This window comes from Heloderma suspectum, chromosome 9 (assembly GCF_057233095.1).
Source record: "Heloderma suspectum isolate Gila_16-S chromosome 9, 16-S_ref, whole genome shotgun sequence".
Taxonomy (NCBI): domain Eukaryota; kingdom Metazoa; phylum Chordata; class Lepidosauria; order Squamata; family Helodermatidae; genus Heloderma; species Heloderma suspectum.
In genome coordinates this window covers 37,517,915-37,539,512 of record NC_139466.1, presented here as the reverse complement: position 1 = coordinate 37,539,512, position 21,598 = coordinate 37,517,915, and the positions used below count along the sequence as shown (strand labels likewise).

The following is a 21,598-nucleotide window of genomic DNA, read 5'->3' as shown; positions in this document are numbered from 1 at the left end:
CTGCTCACCGAGCCACCCACACTCACACCAGGGACATTTACGCCGGTAACCTTGTGTATATCGGTCATTCACAGCGCCATTTTTCATACGAGCAAATGCGTGCATATCTGTGGCCGACAATTTTTCCTTGCAAAATGGCAGCTGCAGAGCTCGCCGGATGGGCCCGGGGTAAGTGCGGGTGGCTTGGCAAACAGGAGTGGGGATGCGCATGGGTCCAGAGGTGTGCAAGTGGGGGCACGGTCTTGGCGGGAACCCGGGGAGCCTGGATGGGGGGGATGTCCACCCTTCCCTAATTTCAACTTTCTAGAATGGGGGAAAAATGTGTGAAAGCCGGGAAGCTACCAAACCATCAGCAGTCAGGGGAAAGGGGACGGGGCCAGGGGAATCAAAAAAGCTGGGAAGCCACCAAACAATCGGCAGTCAGGGGAAAGGGGATGAGGCCAGGGGAATCAAAAAAGCCAGGAAGCCACCAAGCTATTGGCAGTCAGGGGAAAGGGGACGGGGCCAGGGGAATCAAAAAAGCTGGGAAGCCACCAAACAATCGGCAGTCAGGGGAAGGGGGCCAGGGCCAGGGGAAGGGGAATGTAGCCATCTGGGGAACCCCAGAGGGCTGGATTTGGGCCCCAAGCAGCTCAGATTTGGCCTGTAGGCCTGAGATTCAACATCCTGGCTCTATGAGGTGTGGCTTAGAAGAGCTTGAATCCTCAGCAATGAGCCAGGGTGTTGTTGCCCTAAACATTTATCTGTTGTTGGCAGTAAGCTGAGGCATGCCTCCACAGCCCAAAGGGTTACTGACACTGGGAGGCTTGAGACTGGAGTGGATCAGCTCTAGTCGTTCCTTTGCAGATCTGTAATTTATAAGGAATAAAGTTGTGCTCCCTAGTTAATCCCAACCGAGTAAATCTCTCATCTCCATATTCCAGAGCTTGTAGGCAAATTCTGGGCATGAGCATGATAGGGGGATTTTCGCTTCCACCATCACTTGCTCACAACCTTCCCGTCCATCTCATAGCCTGCAGGACAGCTGTGATTTTAGCAGGAACCAGGAAATCCCACGTCTGAGACCTTCCACACCTTCCTCGCATCTGCAAATGTAGAATGCTGCAGCATAAATCAAATGTCAGCTGTTTCCAGCTGGGTCTGGGAGGTCATTAGGACAGGAGACAATAGATGGTTTTCTTTGGAAAAGAGCAAGCCATGCTTCCAAGTTGCTGTTCACTCAGCCCTCTGCCGCTCTTTAGGGAAATCTGGAATGATGCTGTCCTTCCTTCTCTCAAATACGGAGAGGGAGAACTCTAACATGACAATCACTCCTGATGACAAGGGCCAATGAGGCAAGATTAGTTTGCAGAAGGGGGTGTGAGCTCATGGGCAAGGCACTAGGACCTAGGAGGAGTCCTAGCCCAACTGGCAGGAATTTCTTGCTTGGAGCTCAGACAACAAAGGCAGAGTGTGGCTGGGTTTCTCTCTCTCAGCATCTCCACCCTGCGAGCTGAAAACCGGTAAGTGGGGCTTGAGATTTTTCCAGGCAGAGAAAGTAACAGATGTCAGATGCAAAAGACGGGGAAAGAAAGACTTCACGTTTCAAACCAATGGTGCATTTCTACCCCCCACCCCACCCCACGCCCCCACTGAAAAAATAATGATCTCAACACAAAAGCTTCCTGCGCCACTTTTAAGAGTTGCGTTGAGATTCCATTGTTTCCAGAATACTATTCATGTAGGTATAGCAAGTGCTGGGGGAAAGTGCCTTGCAACTTCAAGGAAGGAAGATGGACTGAAAACTCCCTTTGCTGTATAACGGTGACAATACGAAGGTCAGGCACAGGTCGCTGTTGCACTGCATAGAAATGAACGGAGGCGCAGGGAAGGGACAAGGGCCATCCAGCCGGATGGGTGGGTGGGTGGCAGAAGGAACGCAGCAGCTTTTCCCAGGATTTGTACCTGATCGCTGAGCCCTGGGTTTTAATCCCATTTCTGTTGTGTGTGAATCCACGGTGAGCAGATGTGAGTTGCATGCTAATAGTCTCATGCTTCGAAGTGACAGCAGTGTTTTGCAGTATCCAGAGCTTTCCTTTTTTTTGTTTGGAGTTGTACGTTGCAAGACGATGTGATCTCTTGTGCCGTAGTAGCTCCTGCCCACGATTTCTGCCATACCTCTCTCCCCCCACACCCCGCTGCACAAATTAAACGGAGGCTCTTGTTCGCGCTAGTAATATGCGTACAGCTCTGAACAATGAAAGGTGCGCTCAAGGTGGTGGAATGTGAAATACTTCTCCAAGGCACTGTTGTTAATTAAAATCACTTCATTAAGAAGAAGGGAGGGAGGGAAATGAAAAGAATCCTTCCTGATAAAATGACACCTGAAATGAAATATTGTAATTCAACATTACCTGCCATTTGAACGTTAGGGTCATTTCCCCCCTTGTTGTTCCATTTTCTTGGGAATCAAAGCTAGTCTCCAAAACTGATTGATAGCTAGGAGGGGTCTGTGAATGAGGGGAGGGCAAGTGCTGGATCTGACTGCTCCCTGTTCCTTAATAGCTGGTCACAAAGAAAACTGCATTGTCGCTGCCTGTCTATCTGGTCTACCAGCCATTTCAGTGCATGACTCCCCATTTGAAACGGCCCTCTTGACACCCCATCAGAGAATGGATGTGTTGAAACCCTTACAGACAACAACACTGGATCTTTGGGAAATTTAATTCTTGAGGTGTTGGGTGTGCTTAGCTTGTCGCTTCTGTGCATCCACCGCTCAGTGGAAGTTTGTCAGTCTACAGCCGCATCTCAGCTGCAGTGAACTTCTGTTTGCTCATCCCAAGGTGTTCGTGGATGGTGCACATCCCGCAACAGCACCATGGTCATTTTCAGGCCAATCTCCCATTCTTGATATTCAGCACTGATCCTGATGTATAGTCTGTTGGGTTCAATACAATGCTATAAGATGTCCATTGCGAAGTCTTATCCATTGTATCGCCAGAAGACACCCTCCTTTCCCAGTATTTAAACCATTCCTCCATCCCAAATACATGGGATGTGTATTGTAAACCCCTTTATGGCATCAGTCCAAGAGAAGTAAAGCATAGAGGAAAGTGGGGTTTCTTCTCATTAAAGAAAGGGGGGTGGGTGGGGAGAAAGAAGTTCAAATCCCAGATCTCGTAAACCAGCCATTTCTCTCTCCAGATGCTGGGTTGTCTCACTGCAATTTTCCTTTGCATCCTTCTCTTCCCCTGTTCCTCCTCCACCTCAGCTTCACATCTCTAGGGGTCACCGAGCTATGGAACTTGATTTTGGACACTTTGACGAAAGAGACAAGGCGTCCAGAAACATGCGAGGCTCCCGTATGAATGGCCTGCCTAGCCCCACTCACAGTGCCCACTGTAGCTTCTACCGAACCAGGACCTTACAAGCATTGAGCAATGAGAAGAAAGCCAAGAAGGTGCGCTTCTATCGCAACGGGGACCGCTACTTCAAGGGGATTGTGTACGCTGTCTCTGGCGACCGTTTCCGCAGCTTTGACGCCTTGCTCGCTGACCTGACCCGGTCTCTGTCCGATAACATTAACCTGCCTCAGGGAGTTCGCTACATTTACACCATCGATGGCAGCCGAAAGATTGGGAGCATGGATGAGCTGGAAGAAGGTAATTAGCAGGGACAGAGAGCAGTGATTGTTGCTGGTACAGGGAGGGTGGTGGTGGTGGGGAGGGCGGTACAGTCGAGAAAGTGGCACATTGAATGTCCCGCTGCCTCTGCTCTTGTTAGATGAACATGGGTCGTGATTAAATGTATGCCACTGAAGAACGCAGCTGCCCTGAATTTCACGGAGGGCAGTCCTTCACCCATTGGTGCTTTCTTCATGGATTACTTTAGTTTTTATCCAGAATGCTGAGTGGGTGCATATCATCTGGATCATATCAAACTGCCTTGTTCACGACTGTGGATCCATTTAGCCCAATATTTGCTTACTCTCTGACCAGTGGTGGCTTCCCATGGTTTCAGGTAGAAGTCTTTCCCTAGCCCTGCTAACTGGGATCCCTTAACTAGAGATGGACCTGGGACTGGGACTTCTGGCATGTAAATCATGTGTTTTTAGAGGAGCAGAAAAGGAATAAGCCCCGGTAATAGATGATATATGAAGTTCTCCACTGGCTGATTAATGTAAAGGAGTCTTCCCTCTGTGCCATAAAGTATGTGTCTGGGTGTGTGTGTGTCTACAATGACTGTATAGGGATTGGGATGAAGATACAATTGCATGATTTCTGTACAGACCGTGGGTGTCATTATGCACATGTTGCTGAAGTGTGTATGTGCATTTGAAGCGGTGTGCCTCTTTGTGTAACTCTCTCTCGCTCTGTGACGTATTCAAACTTTATATGCAAAGCTGTACATTTATTCTGCCTGTTTGTGAAGAGTGCCATGCCTGTTGGGTTTGGGATATTTTGTTCAATCTGCCTATAGGGAAGTGTCTCAGCTGAGCATTAGTGGCATTGTCCCAAAGATGATGTGTGTACAAGTCTTCCTACCTTGGGGTTCAGCGCCATATCTGTGTTTAGGGCATGTGTGCACATAAGAGGCCATTCACAGTGTATTTGTAGGGTGCAAGTTCTCAGAGTGGGTATATTATGAGAAAGCACAGTGTATACATTACATCGATTGAAATATGTCTCTATGTGTGTTGAGCTGAGCGGGGAGAGGGGAGGAAGAGAAGGCTGTTAGTATTCAGGAGCATGTCTGCAGTATCCTTCACAATGCCTTGTACCCAATGTGCTTTGTACGGAAGGGGATGTGCCTGGGATTTCTGTAAGAGTGGGTGTGAATGTGAATGCATGTGTCTGAGGGCTTGGCAAAAGTACTTCAGCATGGGCGTGTCTGGGATAAGCTGTGTCTGTGAAAGGCATTTGCACCATATTCTGCAGGGGGTGTGTAAGCTTGGATGTATGTAGCGGTGCCTTGCGTGCTTAGCGAGTGAATTGCTTGTCCGTAACGGTGACTCAGTGTCTGCAGTATGCAGAGTCACCAACTCCAAACGCTCCCACATCACATTGCAAGTCACAAATAAAACCAAATGTGGATTGCCTGAAAACTCCCAGGATTATTTAAGAAGACAGGAAAATAAAATGCATTGCTGATACGATCTTTAGTTTTGTCATTTGTTCTGGACGATGCTTTTTCTAAGTGTGTGTGTGTGTGTGTGTGTGTGTGCGTATGTTTTAAAAATCTCATCTTTATTGCAACAATTAAAGAAAAATGATCTCTTAAAAAACAAGCCGAGATTCTCAAGCTCCTGGTTCCTGCAGGTTGGAGAATTTGTTTTTCCTTTTTTTAAAAAAATTGCAGGACTTGCCATAAATGTGCATCAGTGTGTCTGCAGGGTGTGTCCCTTTGTCTGGGGCGAATGTGTTCAGTGTGTCTATAAGGTGCGTCTATGGAAGCTCAAAAGGGGTGGGCTGTATACCCATGGGGGAAGGCGTGTCTGTCGAGTGAGAGAGGGTTATACATAGGAGATGTGAGTGTGAAACTGTTGGAGGGGTGGGGGGAGTGAAGGAGGGCATACAGCATGCCCACAGTGACTTGCCTGCCCAAAGGAGAGGAAGACGGGTATAACATTGCCCAAAGGAAGGAATTTGGGAAGATGCAGTGTTATATTGGGTGTATAATATTTTTGGGGGTGGTACATGGTGGGTTTGAAGGCAATGCCTGCAGAAGCAAGGAGCTACGCAAAATATGCCTGCAGAGCGTCATCCTTTGTGATCAAGCCCAGATCTTTTGGGATAAAAGTTCGCCCGTCTGCATAATATATCTGAGAGGCACGTAAAAGACTGTGCATAGTATGTATGTGTCTACATACACATACACACCTTTATGAGACCCTGTTAGATGGTTTCAGTTCTTATCATGATGGGCATTGGTGGCTGCTATCTTTGTACCTGCCCGGGTAGAGGCACCGATGTGCTACTGTTGATTGTATTCCTGCTGGAGATACAAACATTCAGTCTCACATTCTTCCTTATCTCTCTCAGGCTACATGCAGACTTCCAGCATACTCTTAAGTTACTGAGGTACTTTGCCACTTGCCTTTAAGCCAATAGGGTGCCATCTTGAATGATGTCATTCCCTGGATATATGATCTCTGAAGCTAGGATCTCCAAGAATGACATCATGGTGTCAGCTATCCTCCCCGAGGCCTGCTTTGTTATCTTTTTTTGCCATGGGCTGAAACCGATATGCATAATATATGAAAAGCACAGCCATTGGTGCAGGCTGCCGTGACTGCCGGACCAACGGTTTCATTCTTTGTTTCAACGTCTGAGTTCCATCTATTGATGCAAAAAAAGGCCAAGTGGCTTTCCCAATGCATTCTGAGACTCAGTTCAAACAGAAAACTTCTACCGTAACTCCCTTTCTTAGAAGCAACATGCTTGAACCAGGGAAATACACAGAAAGGAAGTGATCTAGAGCCATGCATTCCTGTTGTGTCTGTGAAAGCTGTGGGGGCTGACATGCTGCATGAAATTACATGCAGCTGAAACAAAACCTAGGTGTGTTCTATGGCATTGGGTCATATCCATCCGTGTCACATTGTGCCTCATCCTTTCTTCCAGGATGAGACAGACGGACTCAGGAGGTGTGTTTAAGCAGAGGCTATATGGTCATCTGTCAGGAATGCTGTAGTTGTGTCCAATGGAGGCTGTTGGCTCCGATGTCAGTGGGGTGATGCATCGGCTCTGGGTTCTGCACCTTTTATAGTTCCTTTCCAGTTCCGACTGGTTCTGACTGAAACCTGAGGTTGATTTACCGCCCCACTGACATCAGCGCTACCAGGCTCCAGTGGTTGCATCCTGCATTGCAGCTCCTGTGTTGAGCAGGCCGTTAGACTAAATGACCTCCCCTTTCTGTTGCCCTGTTGTTGTCCCCCCCCCCCGTGCAAATTTAAACTGTAAGCTCCTTGGGCCAGGGACCTGACATTTTTGTTTTGCCCAAGGGGTGGCCCAGAGGATTTATGATGCCTGGGGGAGATGTGATGTTGGGGGCCCTGTCACTGCTCCCCCCAATAAGGACCCAGGCATGAGTGGGGCTCTGGGGAGCAATGTGGCAAGGCTGAGGGAGGGGTCAACCATACATGCAAGAGCTGAGGCAGGGGGCCCATGGTTGTGTGGGGGCTGGGGGTAAATTACCCTGTTGCTCCCCCTTCTGTGCAGCCCCAGAATTGCCACTGGAAGTGATATCTACAGTGATGGTGCTATAGAAATAAACAGAATCTTAATCATAAAGCTATGAAAATTTACAACTAAAAACACTCAGGTTTTGTTTTGTTCATTTGTTTGGTAGGTGAACAAAATTCATTATTAAAGCTTTTTGTTGTTGTTCAGGATGAGTTATTTTCCCCCTGCAATTTTATCAGGAGGGCAACAAAGAGGATCAGGGGACTGGAAAAAAAGCCCTGTGAAGAGAGACTGCAAGAACTGGGCATGTTTAGCCTTGAGAAGAGAAGACTGAGGGGAGACAGGATAGCGCTCTTCAAGCACTTGAAAGGCTGTCACAGAGAGGAAGGCCAGCATCTCTTCTCGATCATTCCTAGGGATGGCGGAGAATTCCGCCACGGATTTCAGTGAGGCCGAATGCACTGGCATTCGGCCCCCTGAAACCTGTGGTGGAACGGCCTGCCACCCCCCACCACCCTGCGGAATACCCCCGGGATGAAGCTTACCTGGGGCGGCGGTGGCGGAGGTGGCGGACGCAGCTACAAAGGTGGCGGCAGCGGCAGCTGGTCTCTTGGCCAGCTGCTGCGGCTGCAAATGGCGGCTGTTGTAGCGGCCACCATTGGCGTCCTGCCAGGCTGCTGTGATAGGCTACGTAAGTATTTACGTAGCCTTTCACGGTAAAGGTAGCCACGCAAATGGAGCCGTTTGCGTAGCTGCCTTTACCGTGCAGCTACCGTGCAGTAAAGTAAAACAGGGACATTTTTTCACACGATAGGCTAGGCTACATAAATAGCTACATAAATGCAGACGCGTAGCCTGTCGCAAGAAGAAACAGGAATGCAAATGGCGTAGCAGATACCATTTGCGTCCGAATCACTTCCTGTTTCTCATCAGCAGCGATATGGCATGGCAATGGCAGCCATATCGCTTGCGGAACAGAGCTGGCCAGCGGCTCCGCGGACTCACTGCGGAGCGGAGCCGGCCAGCGAGGATTCTGGGGGGGAGGAACGGATCGCCTCCCGACCCTGCGGAGCCCCCTGCGGAGCCCAGGTAAGGGGATTCGTGCATCCCTATATTTCGCACACACAGAAAGAGGTAAATTTCATCTTTTCAATCTCTGCAAAGTAATTTAAGATGCTTATACAGACAACTGAACTACGTATTGTGTTAAATGTATAGAATTCAGCTGAACCTCACCATATTGCTTACCTTAGTGTGAATGCATGGCCCCCCAATCCAGTTTGGGTCCACTGTGTGCAGTAGGGTAGTTGTGAACTCGCCCCCCCAAAAAATCCCCCCCATACACAGGGAATTAAAAAAGAGAGAGAGAAACCCTCAATTGTGGCAAATTTTGGAGGAAAAAGTCACTGGGCAGGGTTTAAACCTCCCCTACCCATGTGTGGTGTTGCTGATCTGGATTAGGCCCTGCACGCTTACACTAAGGTAAACAAAATGGTGAGGATTAGCTGCACACTAGACATTTAATGTAACATGTAATTTAGCACAGACTACATTTTTATTTTGCTGTCCTGGTATTTTAATGCCATTGTATGCTTGGTAAATCTGAAAAAATAAGAACCAAACTGATTTTCCCCCTTCCTAGTTAGTCCAGGATCATGCAACTAGTGCCCCATGGGATTCAGTCAACATCCCCCCTCCCGGATCCCCAAATACCACCCTTTATTATGCACATCGCCTGCTTTCTAAGAGCACTTGGCTTGGATCTACAAGCAAGCTGCTGAGATGCATAAACCTTTGTCCAAACTTCTGTTGCTGGTAAGGCAAGGGGAAGGGGGCTTAAAAGCCCCGTGCTTGCATTGGCACATGGGGGAATGAGTCAGTGTGTAGAGCCAATATTGACAGTTCTTCATGTCTTAGCTGCCAAGCAGGGTTGTATGTTTTTGTGGCAATAGAACTCAATCATAAACGTAGGAAGTTTGTAACTACAAGATGCAGTGATGGTCTCTGGTTTTGATGTCTGTAAAAAGAAAGTTGCTTAATTCATGGAGCACGGGAGGTTATCATTGTCTACTGGGCATGATGGTTATATGGAACTCCCATGTTCAGAAGCAGTCTATCACCAAGCGTCAAACAGCATGATAACTTTACAAATGTAGCTTGCAACTACAGCCTTATTTTGTTCTTTTTTTTCAGTTGGGGGCTCCAATTTTTATTGGGACCCTGCCATATGGGAGGGTCGAATCCTCCCCCCAGCCATGATTTTACTGATAAATCACCCCTTCTTCATGGCAACAAGGCTTAAAAAAAGCACCCATTGGTTTACAAAAAAAGCACCCCAACTGAAAAATGATAAAGAGATAGCTGCAAGTTGTGTCTTTAATATAACATGTAGCTTGACCCTGAGTATCAGTTGCTTGGGGGCAAAGGGGAGGGGTGACCCACTTGCTTCATGCTCTTCTTTTGGGCTTCCTAGAGCCTCCAGTTGGCCAATGTGGAAACCAGGTTGCTAGAGCAGGGGATGGTCCAACAGGGCTCTTCTTATGTTCTTATGTTCATGCTTAATCTCAGTAGAGGCTGGTGGCTAGGGATGTACGAAACACTTACCTGGTTTCGTCCAGGGACATCTGCGGTGGGGGGGAGGTGCTCCGTCCCTCCCCCCAAAATCCTTGATGGGGGGGGAGGTGATCCATTCCTCACCCCCGGAATCCTGCCTGGCCAGCTCCTCTCTGTGGCCAGGCTGTGGAGCCGCTGGTCAGGCCAACCTGCAGCGGGGCCTCCAACCGCTGCCGGGCTGCTGCGGACGCAAATGGTGTCCTGAGTAGGGGACACCTTTTGTGTCGCTATGATAGCCCATGATAGGCTACGTAAATATTTACATAGCCTATCACGGCTAAAGCGGGGACGCAAATGGCATCCCCTATGCCATTTGCATTCCCGTTTTAGCTGTCACAGGCTACGTAAATATTTACGTAGCCTATCATGGAGAAAATGGGAATGCAAATGGTGTAGAGGACACCATTTGTGTCCCCGCTTTAGCCGTGATAGGCTATGTAAATATTTACGTAGCCTATCACGGGCTACCATAGGGACGCAAATGGCGTCCCCTACTCAGGACGCCATTTGCGTCCTCAGCAGCCCGGCAGCGGCTGGAGCCACCGTCGCCACCGCTGGAGCCACCGTCGGAGCCAAAGCTGCAGCCGGAGCCGCCGCCATGTAGGCTCCATTCCAGGGGGCTTTCGTGGGGTGGTGGGGCGGGTTGCTCCTTTCCGCCACGGATTCCGGGGGGCCAAATTCACTGGAATTCGGCCCCCCTGGGATCCGTGGCGGAATTCTCTAACATCCCTACTGGTGGCTATGATGTCAGTGGGGCAGTGAATCCACTTGGGGTTTCAGTCAGAACTCTAAAGGAGCTATCCCAGATAGTAGGGCTGTGCACCACCTCGGTACGAAGCCCAAATAATGAGGCAAAGTGGGCTGGTTCAATGGTGCCTCGTCGTGATACAAAGGATCAGACCAGGACCAAGACACCCCAAAGCAAAGTGGCTTCTCCACGAAGCACCTCATCTGCCTCATACATTCAGAGCTCTTCTTATGTCTTGTCAGGGTTGCTTCTGAGCGCAGCAAGTGGCAGAGTAGTTCAGATTCTGAAGAAGAACTAGGGATGTCAGAGAATTCCATGACAGATCTCGGTGAGGCCGAATGGCAGTGCATTCGGCCCCCCAAAATCCATTGCCGAATGAAGCCATCGCCCCCCCAACCCATGAAAGGCACACGAAACAGAGCACTTACCTGCTCCTGTCCGTGCTGCTTTGCGAATGGCGGCCATCCTGGCTGCCATTTGCTTCCTCTTCTTCCTAGCTATGATAGGCTACATAAATACTTATGTAGCCTATCACGGCTAACGCAGGGATGCCATTTGCGTCCCTGCAGAGGCCATGATAGGCTACGTAAGTATTTACATAGCCTATCACGGCGCGGGGGGGGGGGACCCAGCGTATGTATATGGCGGCGGCTACCACCATTTGCGTACACTGGGTTTTTTTCCCCCCTGCCATGATACGCTACGTAAGCATTTACATAGCCTATCACGGCAGGGGGAAAAGAAACCCAGCGTATGCAAATATTTACGTAGCCTATCATGGCTCAATACAGGGATGCAAATGGCAGTGGCTACGACAGCCACCATTTGCGTCCCTACAGGGCTGCCCAGCGGCCGGATGTCTGGCTGAGGGCGGCCGGAGTTGGCTGGCGGCTCTGCGGCTTGGCCACAGAGCGGAGCCGGCCAAGCAGGATTCCGGGGGGAGGGACGGAGCGCCTCCCTCCCCGTCGAGGATTCCGGGGGGAGGGACGGAGCGCCTCCCCACCACCGCAGATGCCCCTGTGCAGAGCCAGGTAAGGAATTCGTACATCCCTAAGAAGAACTGCAAGACACAGGGGAGGAAGTTTCCCAGGCTTGTCCAGACTTGGATAGGCCGATTCCTCAGATTTCAAAGGCCCAGCTGGATGGAGAGGGCCCCTCTTCACCCCCCTCCCCCGTGAGAGATAGCGAACAGGGAGAATCAGGGCTTGGAGAGCCTGAAGTCTTAGATGCTAGGTGCAGACGCAGAGCCAAGAGAGAGATAGCCGGGGCGGAGCTTAGATGGTCTGCCCGATTGGCCCAGCGTGAACAGCTGAGCTTAGAAGCCTCCCGAGATAGAGGGAGATCTCCCCGCACCCCTTAAATTAGGATAGCGAGCCCGCCTTTCTTCAAACAGTGAGCAACTTTCGTAGCTATCTTTTGATCCCCCTGAAGGCATTTCCTTTGTAGACTGAGAGTCACTGAGAATTCGCATCTGTATGACCCATTGAAGTAATGGATTAAAAGCCATAGACTGAAGTCTCTTGTCTGTGTTTGATTTGGCATTTGAAGTTCAGCAGGGGCAAAAGGATCCTGTCATGTCTTCTGAGCAGCCTAGACAGCCTGTCTCTAAAATGTATCAGCTTCAACCTGAAATATCATGCAGAGGGGCAGGAGCAGGAGGATGGAGGGAGGAAGGCGAGAGGATGCGGAGGTGCCAAATGTATCAATTTGAGAGAGATCCGGCCACCGGGAGAGGTGGGGGAGGGGAGAGGAGAGGAGAGCGGGGAGGAGGGAGTCAGCTTTGCTGTGAGTCAGCCTCCGTTTGCTCATTGTGAGAGAGGTGGTGTCACTACAGAGGAGAGGACTGTCTGAATGTTATTTGGCTAGAGCAGTGGTCTCCAAAGTGGGGTGCACGCACCCCAGGGGTAGTGCAAGGCGATCCATTGGGGTGCGCGAGCCGCCTGATAATTGAGCAGCCTCCTGCTGCCCTGAGAAGCTGCCATTGTCTGCACTGATGGTGGTGGCAGCAGCAGGATGGGATGGGAGCTGACACGGAAGCTCCGTGGCATTTCTCTCTCCACTCCAGTTCTAGCCACTGAGAGCAACTGCCCTAGTCTCTGCTAGGCATGGCAGATGAAGCCTTAGCCCTTCCCACTCTCCTTTGGCAGAACGAAGCCAAGAAGAAAGCGTGTGCTACGGGAACTGGGTAAAATGAGGATCCATAAAATCAAAAAGGGATCCTCATGAGTTCATATGATACTTAAAGGGGAGACCCACAAAACCACCATCCAATCGCAGAGCACATCTGCCTCGATGGACCGAACCAGAAAAATCATGGATCTGCCACTCGTGTTGCGCATCGCCATGGTGCAAAAACAGAGGGAAATGGCTTCCCACATTCCCCGGAACAAAACGGCTGCTGGTACGTGTCCAGAGGGCCTTGGAGTGGGTGGAGGCAGTGGCGGCAGCCCGCCCTCCTTACAGGCTGCCACTGCTGGCCTCATGCCTTCATGGGCTCCTCGCAAGTAAGGAACCCATGAAGGCTTGAGCAGAGGCAGGAGTTGTTCTCCAACCGGGCGCCCTCCCTGCCTTGCACGGAAGGGAGAGAGCGCAGTTGGAGGGCGACTCCTGCCCTCGTGCCTGTTGGCGGCTGATGGGCTGCGATGGGCAGCAGTTTCCCCAGCAGCGCCTTCCCCAGCGGCACCAGAAGCAGTGGCAGCAGCAGCTCCCCTGGTGGTGCCCCCCCCATGGAACAAGGGCCCAGGTAAGGAGGTGGGGTCTGGCGGGCATGTTGGGGGGGCGAGGTGGGATTCTGATGTTCAGATCCTGCTTTGTCTTTGTAGGCCCAGGCGGTCTGGGTGGGGGAGCAGAATCAGCCTAAGCTGAATAGGGCCCTCCTCGGAAGCCCCGAAGCGGCTTCTGAGTTGGATCAGGGTGTCCATGCACAGCCCTACTGTATAGCTCCTTTAGAGTTCTGACTGGTTCTGACTGAAATCTGGAGCAGATCCACCGCCTCCACTGCTTAATCGCCTATTCCTTGTGGCAAAGTAGTTGTGTGTGTGTGTGTGTGTGTGTGTGTGTGATTCACAACTGGGGCATTTGCAGCTTGATACTCTTTTATCCTCTAGGGCACGGCTGCAACACCCTAGGCCCAGGGACCAAATCTGGCCTGCCTAGGGTCACAATCCATCTCTCCACTGTTCTCCAAATGGTCACAACCCCTTCCCCTGGCCCTTTCCCCCTGACCACTTAACATTTGCTGCTTTTCTGGCTTTTGTGCAGTTTTTTCCCTACACTAAAAGGTCGAAATCCCTCTTCTAAGGCTTTGTTGCTGGCCGTAAGAGCTTAGGGATGTACGGATTTTGTAAAATCTGTCTGCATTTTGTGGATTGTTCCTTTCATTCTGTCATCCACTCATTGATGGAATCAGGTCCCCCCCCTGCAATTTTTTGAATTTGTGAACATTTGCATTTGTGCAAATGCGCAAATCCCCTCCAAAATGGGCAAATATGCCCCCAAATGTGCATTTTCATTCTTCAGCCTATAGGGGAAATGCACATTTTCGGCCAGTGGCTTTTTTAAAAAAAATATTATTATTTATTAAATTTATTAATCGCCCATCTGGCTGGTCACCCATTTTACATATTTTACATATTTAAAATATTTTATTTTACATATTTTTCTACAACTAAATTTGCATAAAATTCCAGAAGGTAAAAAAAGCCACAGTCTGCAAGTCCCCGGAATCTCTGGGACTCAGGAAAAGCCAGTCTGCTGGGGAATCTGCAGGTCAGATTCATAGAAATCCAAACTAAATGAATTCCATTGTGGATTTCGTCGACATCTGTAGCCACACCCCCTTTGCCTTTGACTCCGCCCGGCCACCACTGGAATGTGCCTCCCGACAGCTTCTCCACTGTGGAATTTGGCCCTTGGGCTGAAAGAGACTCTGCACTGCTGACCTAGAGTGATCACTTCATATCCTGCTTCCTTTTTTGCAATAACCAAGGCTGCATTAGAATAATCATCCAGCGTTTAGCGCTCTTCTCATGCTGCATAGGGAGAGGGCAGTGCAGAAAGTCAGAGGCGCAAAAGAAAAACCCCAGTATGAAGATTTCCAGGTCTCAGGGCTCGACCCCAAGTTTCAAGGTTTTAAGATCTTTTTTTGGATGTGCAAGGGTAGGAAGCGGGAAGGGAGTGGGGAGGTGATTTTTCTGCATGTCTCAGCTCAGCCTTCTCCATTCTAAATAATTCCCTCTTTTCCAGCACATTCTGCCAGTCTTCAATTGCTGTTGGAGATGGTGGCTGTGTGAGGTAGATATGAATACAGGCACATTGTGGGGAACAGGGGAATAATCCTATTCTGGAGATCAGTTGGAAGGAAAGTCTGATATTGGGATAACAATAAATCAGTTCTTTATTCAGAGTTCCACTATGTATCAATAAATCAGACAGTTACTGATATCATTTGATATTGATGCCTATTCCCTCTTGGGAAATGGCTAAATTCTTTGCCACAGTGATTTCCCTGTATCAGGGAGTTCCACCATTCAGCTTTCCTCAAGTTAAGTACACTCACTGGTTCTGGAAGTATCATGACAGTCTCCTCATTTCAGGCAGAATTTGCTGATACAGAAGCTCCAAAAGTATAGAAGACTTTTATATTGTTTTTCTCCTCTCCCCACATGCCCCTGAAATCCTTCTTACTCATCTCCTGTCATTTCTTCTCCCCTTCTCCTTTCACTAGGGATGTCTGTTTCTGAGAAATCCAGTTCATTTTTGGTTTGACAGAATTCTGCAGTGTGTGTACGACTTGCTTTGCATCTCTGAGCCGTGCTGTGGGCTGTTTCCCAAACTCTGGGAACCTTTTTGTGCATATTTTTGGGGGGAAGGTTCTGCAATTTGCACAAATTATGCCTGTGTTTTGTGGAAATTATGCAAATTCAGCTAGAATTTGCACAAATTTGATGGTAATTTGTGCAAATTGCTCAGAAATTTGTGCAAATTGCAGATACTCCCCCCACACACACACACACATCTGTGCAAAATTTTCAGAAAAATCTGCGAACTGGCCCAACTTGCTGACTGACTGAGTCAGGCACCACGGAGAAAAATGAAACAAAGTGCTGGGGGGGGGGAAGCCTAGGAAATCTCACCGAACCCCACCCCCAAACAGATTTCTCCAACAGCCCTACCTTTTACACTTAAGTCATAATGTCTTCCCCCACGCCACCTGTTCCTTTCATCTCTCCCTCCTGCTGGAGGTACTGGGGGTGCTGCAGCACTGAGGCCCACCAGAAAGTAAGATGAGATGAACTGGTGGTCCCCAGCCCCGCAGTTTGAGAAATGCTGCTGTAGAGTACTTAGTGACAGAATTCCACTATGTATCAGGGAATGTAAATGTGAAGTTTAGCAATGGAAAGTGCTGTCAGCTGCGGAAGATCCATGCTTCCTAGTGTTTGCTGAAGGCCAACAAGAAATGAAGAGAGACATTAACGGGCTACCGTTTATAATCTATTGCCAGCATTTATACCTGATTTAGTAGTTACAGTGCAATGTAATTCATTTTAGAAAGTGACCTTATGGTTTGAGGCTAGGTTCATGCATCAGGAAAGCAAGGAGGAGAACAGCTTAGAAGGGAAACGTTAATGTTCTTTCCTGAGTAGGTTTATTAGGCTATGTTTGCACCTTGGGTCACCAGCGGGGACGCTTGAGGATTTCGCTCAGTCCACATTTCTGAGCAAACTCACTTGATTCATACTTCCCAGACCAAGGGTGCAATCCTATCAAGATAGATGGTCACCTCCAACTTTCTCTGTCCGATGCAGGGCAGCTGTAGCATGGAGGAGACGATTCCTTCCATGCTCTAGCTGCTCTGTAGTTTGCCTTAGACTCCTGATTTCAGGCATCTAAGAATAGCTTCTGGAAGGGGATGGGAACAGGGCTGGAGACTGCATAGGAAGCTGTCTAAAACAACTTCCGCTGCCTCCTCCCCACCCCGCCCCCAGGAACGCCCCCTTTTTGCCCTGTCCGTGCTCTGTGTTGCGAGCACGGGCAGGCACTAAGAGGAAGCTGCCATGGTTCTCTCTGCCCTGGCTACGAGGGGGAGGACAGGGGGCAGGGAGCACGGTTTCCTAGCCACAAGCTCATGTCTACGAGCTCAGAGCTGGTAAACTGAAAAATCCTATCTCTACCCAGACGCTGTCTAGGGGACATAGGATTGCTCTCTAAGTAGCAGATCAGGATACAGTTATCTTTTCGCTTTTGCACTTCTCCAGATTTTGCAATCCTGTTCTTGGCTCAAGATGTACCAAAACATGTATAGTTTAGGTTAACATGAGTAGGAGCTGTGTATTTTAGGGTAAATTAAATACAAACATATTTCTTTGTATTCACAGAATATGTCCTAAATTAATGCAAATGTTCATACTTTTTTTTAAAAAAAAATCATAGATTGATGCTGAAACAGTACAGAATGGATTTATGAATAGATAAATGTGAAACTAACAGGCTGGAAATAGATGGATCCATCCATCTATAGCTATCAGCAAAGGTCAGTGGAGGAACAAGATGAGAAACATCACTGTCACATCCTCTCTCACTGCCTTGGAACTAAGGATGGGCAAATCTGTCAATTTTGGTTTTGTGCTCAGTTTCTCATTTTACCAACCTTAAGTATGTTTTGTTCCATTTCTGCATCAGTTCGCAATTTTTTAAAAAGCCCCCTCAAAAATATGTTTGCATTTCTGCGCATATTTCTCCTAATATACACATTTTTCCCAATAGATGCATTTTGCAAGCAGTTGTCCTGAATATAATTCATTTGTATATATTCATGAATATATACATTTTTTGTGTATGCTTTCCATTAATATACACATTTTTGTATGCATTGTTTGGAGAATTGCATCACAATTCAGAAAAGTGAGAATAGCCATTTGCAAATTGAGTGGAACATCATCTAGGAATGGGATAACATCAGGGATACGGGGATGTTTAATGAGGGCCCAGGGCAGACATGAGCAGAGGGTCCTGGCAAATGCATGAGAACACCATGTGCTGACACCGGGCCTGGCTGAGACATGTACTCACAAGTGGACTTATTCACAGGTAGGGATGGCGGAGAATTTCTCCCCGAAACTTGTTCGGGGGGCCGAACACGTTGGCGCTTGGCCCCCCGAAGTTTCGGGGAGAAATTCTCCGCCATCCCTAGTTCGCGGCCGGGCGAGGCGAGGCGCCTCCTCCCCGGCCTGAATTTCGGCCGGGCGAGGCGGGAAGCCTCCCCCCCCGGCCTGAACTTCGCGGGGGGAGCAGCGAAGCACCTCCCCCCCACCGCGAACAAGCTTCGAGGACAGGTAAGTGACTTTCGTCCACCCCTATTCACAGGTCCCCACAAATGCAAGGCTTTTCAAGGGCTCATCCTGCAAATGTTACACCACCTGGGGATGAAGCATTCATGCCTTGCTTGATGCTGCAGTCCTCAAGCAGGGAAAAATGCATGGGTAAGCTAGCCATTTGTGGGCTCGTCTCATGATGATGATGTATTACATTTCTATACCTCCCCGTAGCCGAAGCTCTCTGGGCAGTTTACAGAAGTTAAAACATTAAATACAATACTCAAAGTTTAAATACCATTTACATAAAAGCACACAGACAATATACACAAACAACATATAACTAAAAACAACTTTGAACTGTCAGCCATAACTAAAGACACATCTAGGACTGATTAAAACTCATCATGTGCTGTCAAGTGCCTGGGAAAACAGAGAGGTCCTAACCTGATGCTGAAAAGATAACAATGTTGGCGCCAGATGGACCTCATCAGGGAGCTCGTTCCACAGATGGGGGGCCACCACTGAGAAGGCCCTGTCCCTCATTGCTGCCTTCTGAGCTTCCCTTGGAGGAGGCACTCAGAGGAGGACCTTAGATGCTGAATCTGGCATATGGATAGGTTCATTTCAGGAGGGGTGTGCTGTCAGGTGTGAATGAAGAATTAATAGGCCCTTCTAGCTCTCCGTGCATCAGATGGACAACCAACAGGTGAGAACCATGCTGCTGGTGCTTTCCAGTGGAATTGGTGCCCAAATGGCCCTGCCAAATGCTTTGAAACAGGGGTGGGCAACACATGGCCCATGGGCCACATCCAGCCCCCTATTGTGACCCCATGTCCCCATGCCTGCCACAAAATTTGCTGCGGCAGTAGCAAAAAAAAGCCCTGATTTTTGCAGCTGCGCCTCCAGATTTTGGTGGCAATTTGGGTGGTGCGGCAGGGTGGGGTAGTAGAGCAGCTCCCGGTTGGGTCTGGGGGGTAATGTGCCCCCCACAACCCCTGCTCACTGTTGCTTTAAAGGCTGGGCCAGAAGGAACACAGGGCCACCATCCTGTGGATGTCCAAACAGGTGCCCAGTCAGCCTTTAAGTCACTACTTCCCCCCACAATGGAATGAGTGCTGACCGAGTCATACAGCCAGGGCAAGAGTGAACTGACAGCTCCGGGAAGGGCCAGCCCAAGGCATTCTGCCGCCTGATGTTGGAGAATTTCTCCACGAATCTCCGGGAGGCTGAATGCCAACGCATTCGGCCCCCCGAAATTGGTGGGGAAATTCTCCGCCCCCCGCCCCCCCGGGATGGGACTTACCTCTGTCGAATGTCCCTCTCGGCGGCGTTTCGGTGGCGTTTCGGTGGCGGGGGCGACGGGGGCGGCGACCATTCTTCCGACCGGCTGCCGCCGCTGCCGCCATTTCCCAGTAAAGTAAAAAAAAAAAAAAGTGATAGGCTACGTAACGATTTACGTAGCCTACCACGGCTAGATTTTCAGACTCAGCCGTGATAGGCTATGTAAATCTTTACGTAGCCTATCACGGCTGACTTTGAAAAAAAAAAAAAGCATGTACGCAAATGGTGGCACCCATGGGCGCCGCCATTTGTGTTCCTTATTTGGGCACGGGTACGGTGAAAATAAGGGCAACGCAAATAACGTTGCCCTTATTTTTGCCATAGTCTACGTAAATCTTTACGTAGACTACCCATGCCCAAATAAGGAATGCAAATGGCGGCGCCCATGGGCGCCGCCATTTGCGTACACGCTTTTTTTTTTTCAAAGTCAGCCGTGATAGGCTACGTAAAGATTTACGTAGCCTATCACGGCTGACTTTGAAAATCTAGCCGTGATAGGCTACATAAATTGTTACGTAGCCTATCATGTTTTTTTTTTTTTTACAATTTACTTTTTTATTTCGCGGCCGGAGAGACGGGGCGCTACCCCCCGGCCAGAATTTCGGCGGGGAGGGATGGGGCGCCTCCCCCCTGGCCTGAATTTCGGCCGGGAGGGGTGGGGCGCCTCCCCCCTGCCTAGAATTTCGGGGTGAGAAACGAAGCGTCTCCCCCCCACACCAAAAACAGCTGTGGGACCAGGTAAGGGACTTTCGTCCATCCTTACGCCTGAGGCAAAGGAGAAGTTGGTGCCTCCCATTCCATGTACAAAAGCTGACTGGACTGGCAGTTGAGTCATTCTTTGCTACTGGCCAGGGAACAGCATTTTCCACCACACCTGAAGGCAGCAGACTAGCTTAGGGGTCACAGGGCAGGCTGGGTGATTGCCCACAGCAATCTCCCAACACCCTGCTGTCGCCTCCCAGCATCTGCTGCCCTGAGGCAACTGCCTCACTCCGCCCAATGGCAGGGCTGGGCCTGTCTCCAAGGCAGAAGCCCAAATAAAACGTCAATCTGGGATGCAATTCGGTAGGAGCTATCGTGCAAGGCTTATTTAGGAGTTATATCTGACCACAAAGACTGCTAGGGCACAACACCAGTGATGATGAGGCAAATCCCACTGATGTTGTGGGGAGAAGGGATTTAGGGTGCTTGGTAACACTGGCCAAATGGGGACAAGCCAGGACCTCTAAGGCAAGGTTTGACACTTATACTGAAGAGGAATAAATTCCTCTGCTTCACATTGTCCCAGTAGACAACCAAGGTAGGTCGTTATGTAAGTCTGCAGTTACTGGCATGGGGATAGCTTATAGCCAAACTCGATGTGACGTTAATTGTGTAAATTCAATTAATGTACATTTTTTGTTATGTACATAGCAGTGGTCACTTGGGAGAGCATAAGCTGCCTCAGCGGTATTGAGGGTGGGGAGGGGGAGTTTAACGCCTTGTCACCCTGCCACGGTCTCGACAAAAATGGCCTCTCTGAACCTCTCATTGCCACCACTGGACGCTTCCCTTGCAAATGGAGAGGTGATTTTTGTTGGGACCATGTCAGGAAGGGACTGAGTAAAACTCCCCTTCCCGCTGGCCCCATGTCTGCTCAGGCTTCCCCACAGCTACGATTTACATAACAAAAAAAGAACATTAATTGCGTTCATGCAATTAACTTTGTGTCTCATTTGGCCCTTAGAACAGCTTACAAATCAATTTGAGTGGTCTCTCTAAGGCCTATTAGGGCCTAATTCAGGGGTGCAAAAAGTGCAGCCCCCCAAGCCAAAAGGTGTAGTCCCGCAAGCTTTATCTAGCAGCCCCCAGACCCCCAGCATCTGCTGTTGCTGAACAAAGCTGGGGAAAGGGGGAGAAAGGAAAAATAATGCTTTATGAACAGGCTCTGTGGTTCCTGCCAACAGAAGCCTCATTCCTAGAATCTCCCTGCAGCTTTCTGGGAAGCAGTATTTGAAGGTGCTCTGGGGCTGTTCTAGGAACGAGGATTGTATATCAGGAAGCACAGAGCCTGTTCCTAGAGTATTTTTCCTTCTCCTTTTTGGAGATCGGGCTGGGGTGGCTGGGGAACAGGTGTCAATACCTTGATGCTGTGACATACAGACATCTCCTTTCTCAGAAGAAAACTGATGAACACTTACTATCCAAACATCTCTACAATCAAGAGATATTAGGTTAACTAGGTTCAGCACAGTGGGGCGTTGTTGTTTCTAATGGTTTACGTCATTCTGAAAAGGATACTGCCATGTTCCCAGAGGGGATGTCTTCCCTGCTGTGCTGATATTATATTATTTGTTATGTTATCAGGTGTCCCAGAAGAGACTGATTGAATTGGACAAACAAAAGAAGGAAAGGGTCTCTGGGAACGAGAACATTGG

At 49.2% G+C, this 21,598-nt stretch overlaps 1 protein-coding gene across 2 annotated transcripts in view; it reads left to right on the top strand.

The window, feature by feature from the left end:
* The first annotated feature begins 1,421 nt into the window (after positions 1 to 1,421).
* Positions 1,422 to 21,598, top strand: part of DCX (doublecortin) — a 158,381-nt gene continuing 138,204 nt past the window's right edge. Inside the window, exons 1-2 of one of the 2 annotated variants that reach the window (XM_084813354.1) lie at positions 1,422 to 1,502; positions 3,251 to 3,641. In XM_084813354.1, the coding sequence (XP_084669480.1) occupies positions 3,278 to 3,641 (364 nt within the window). In that variant the 5' untranslated portion in view covers positions 1,422 to 1,502; positions 3,251 to 3,277. Of the gene's footprint in view, positions 1,503 to 3,250; positions 3,642 to 21,598 lie in introns of those variants that run through there. The other variant, XM_084813353.1, reaches the window with a different exon arrangement.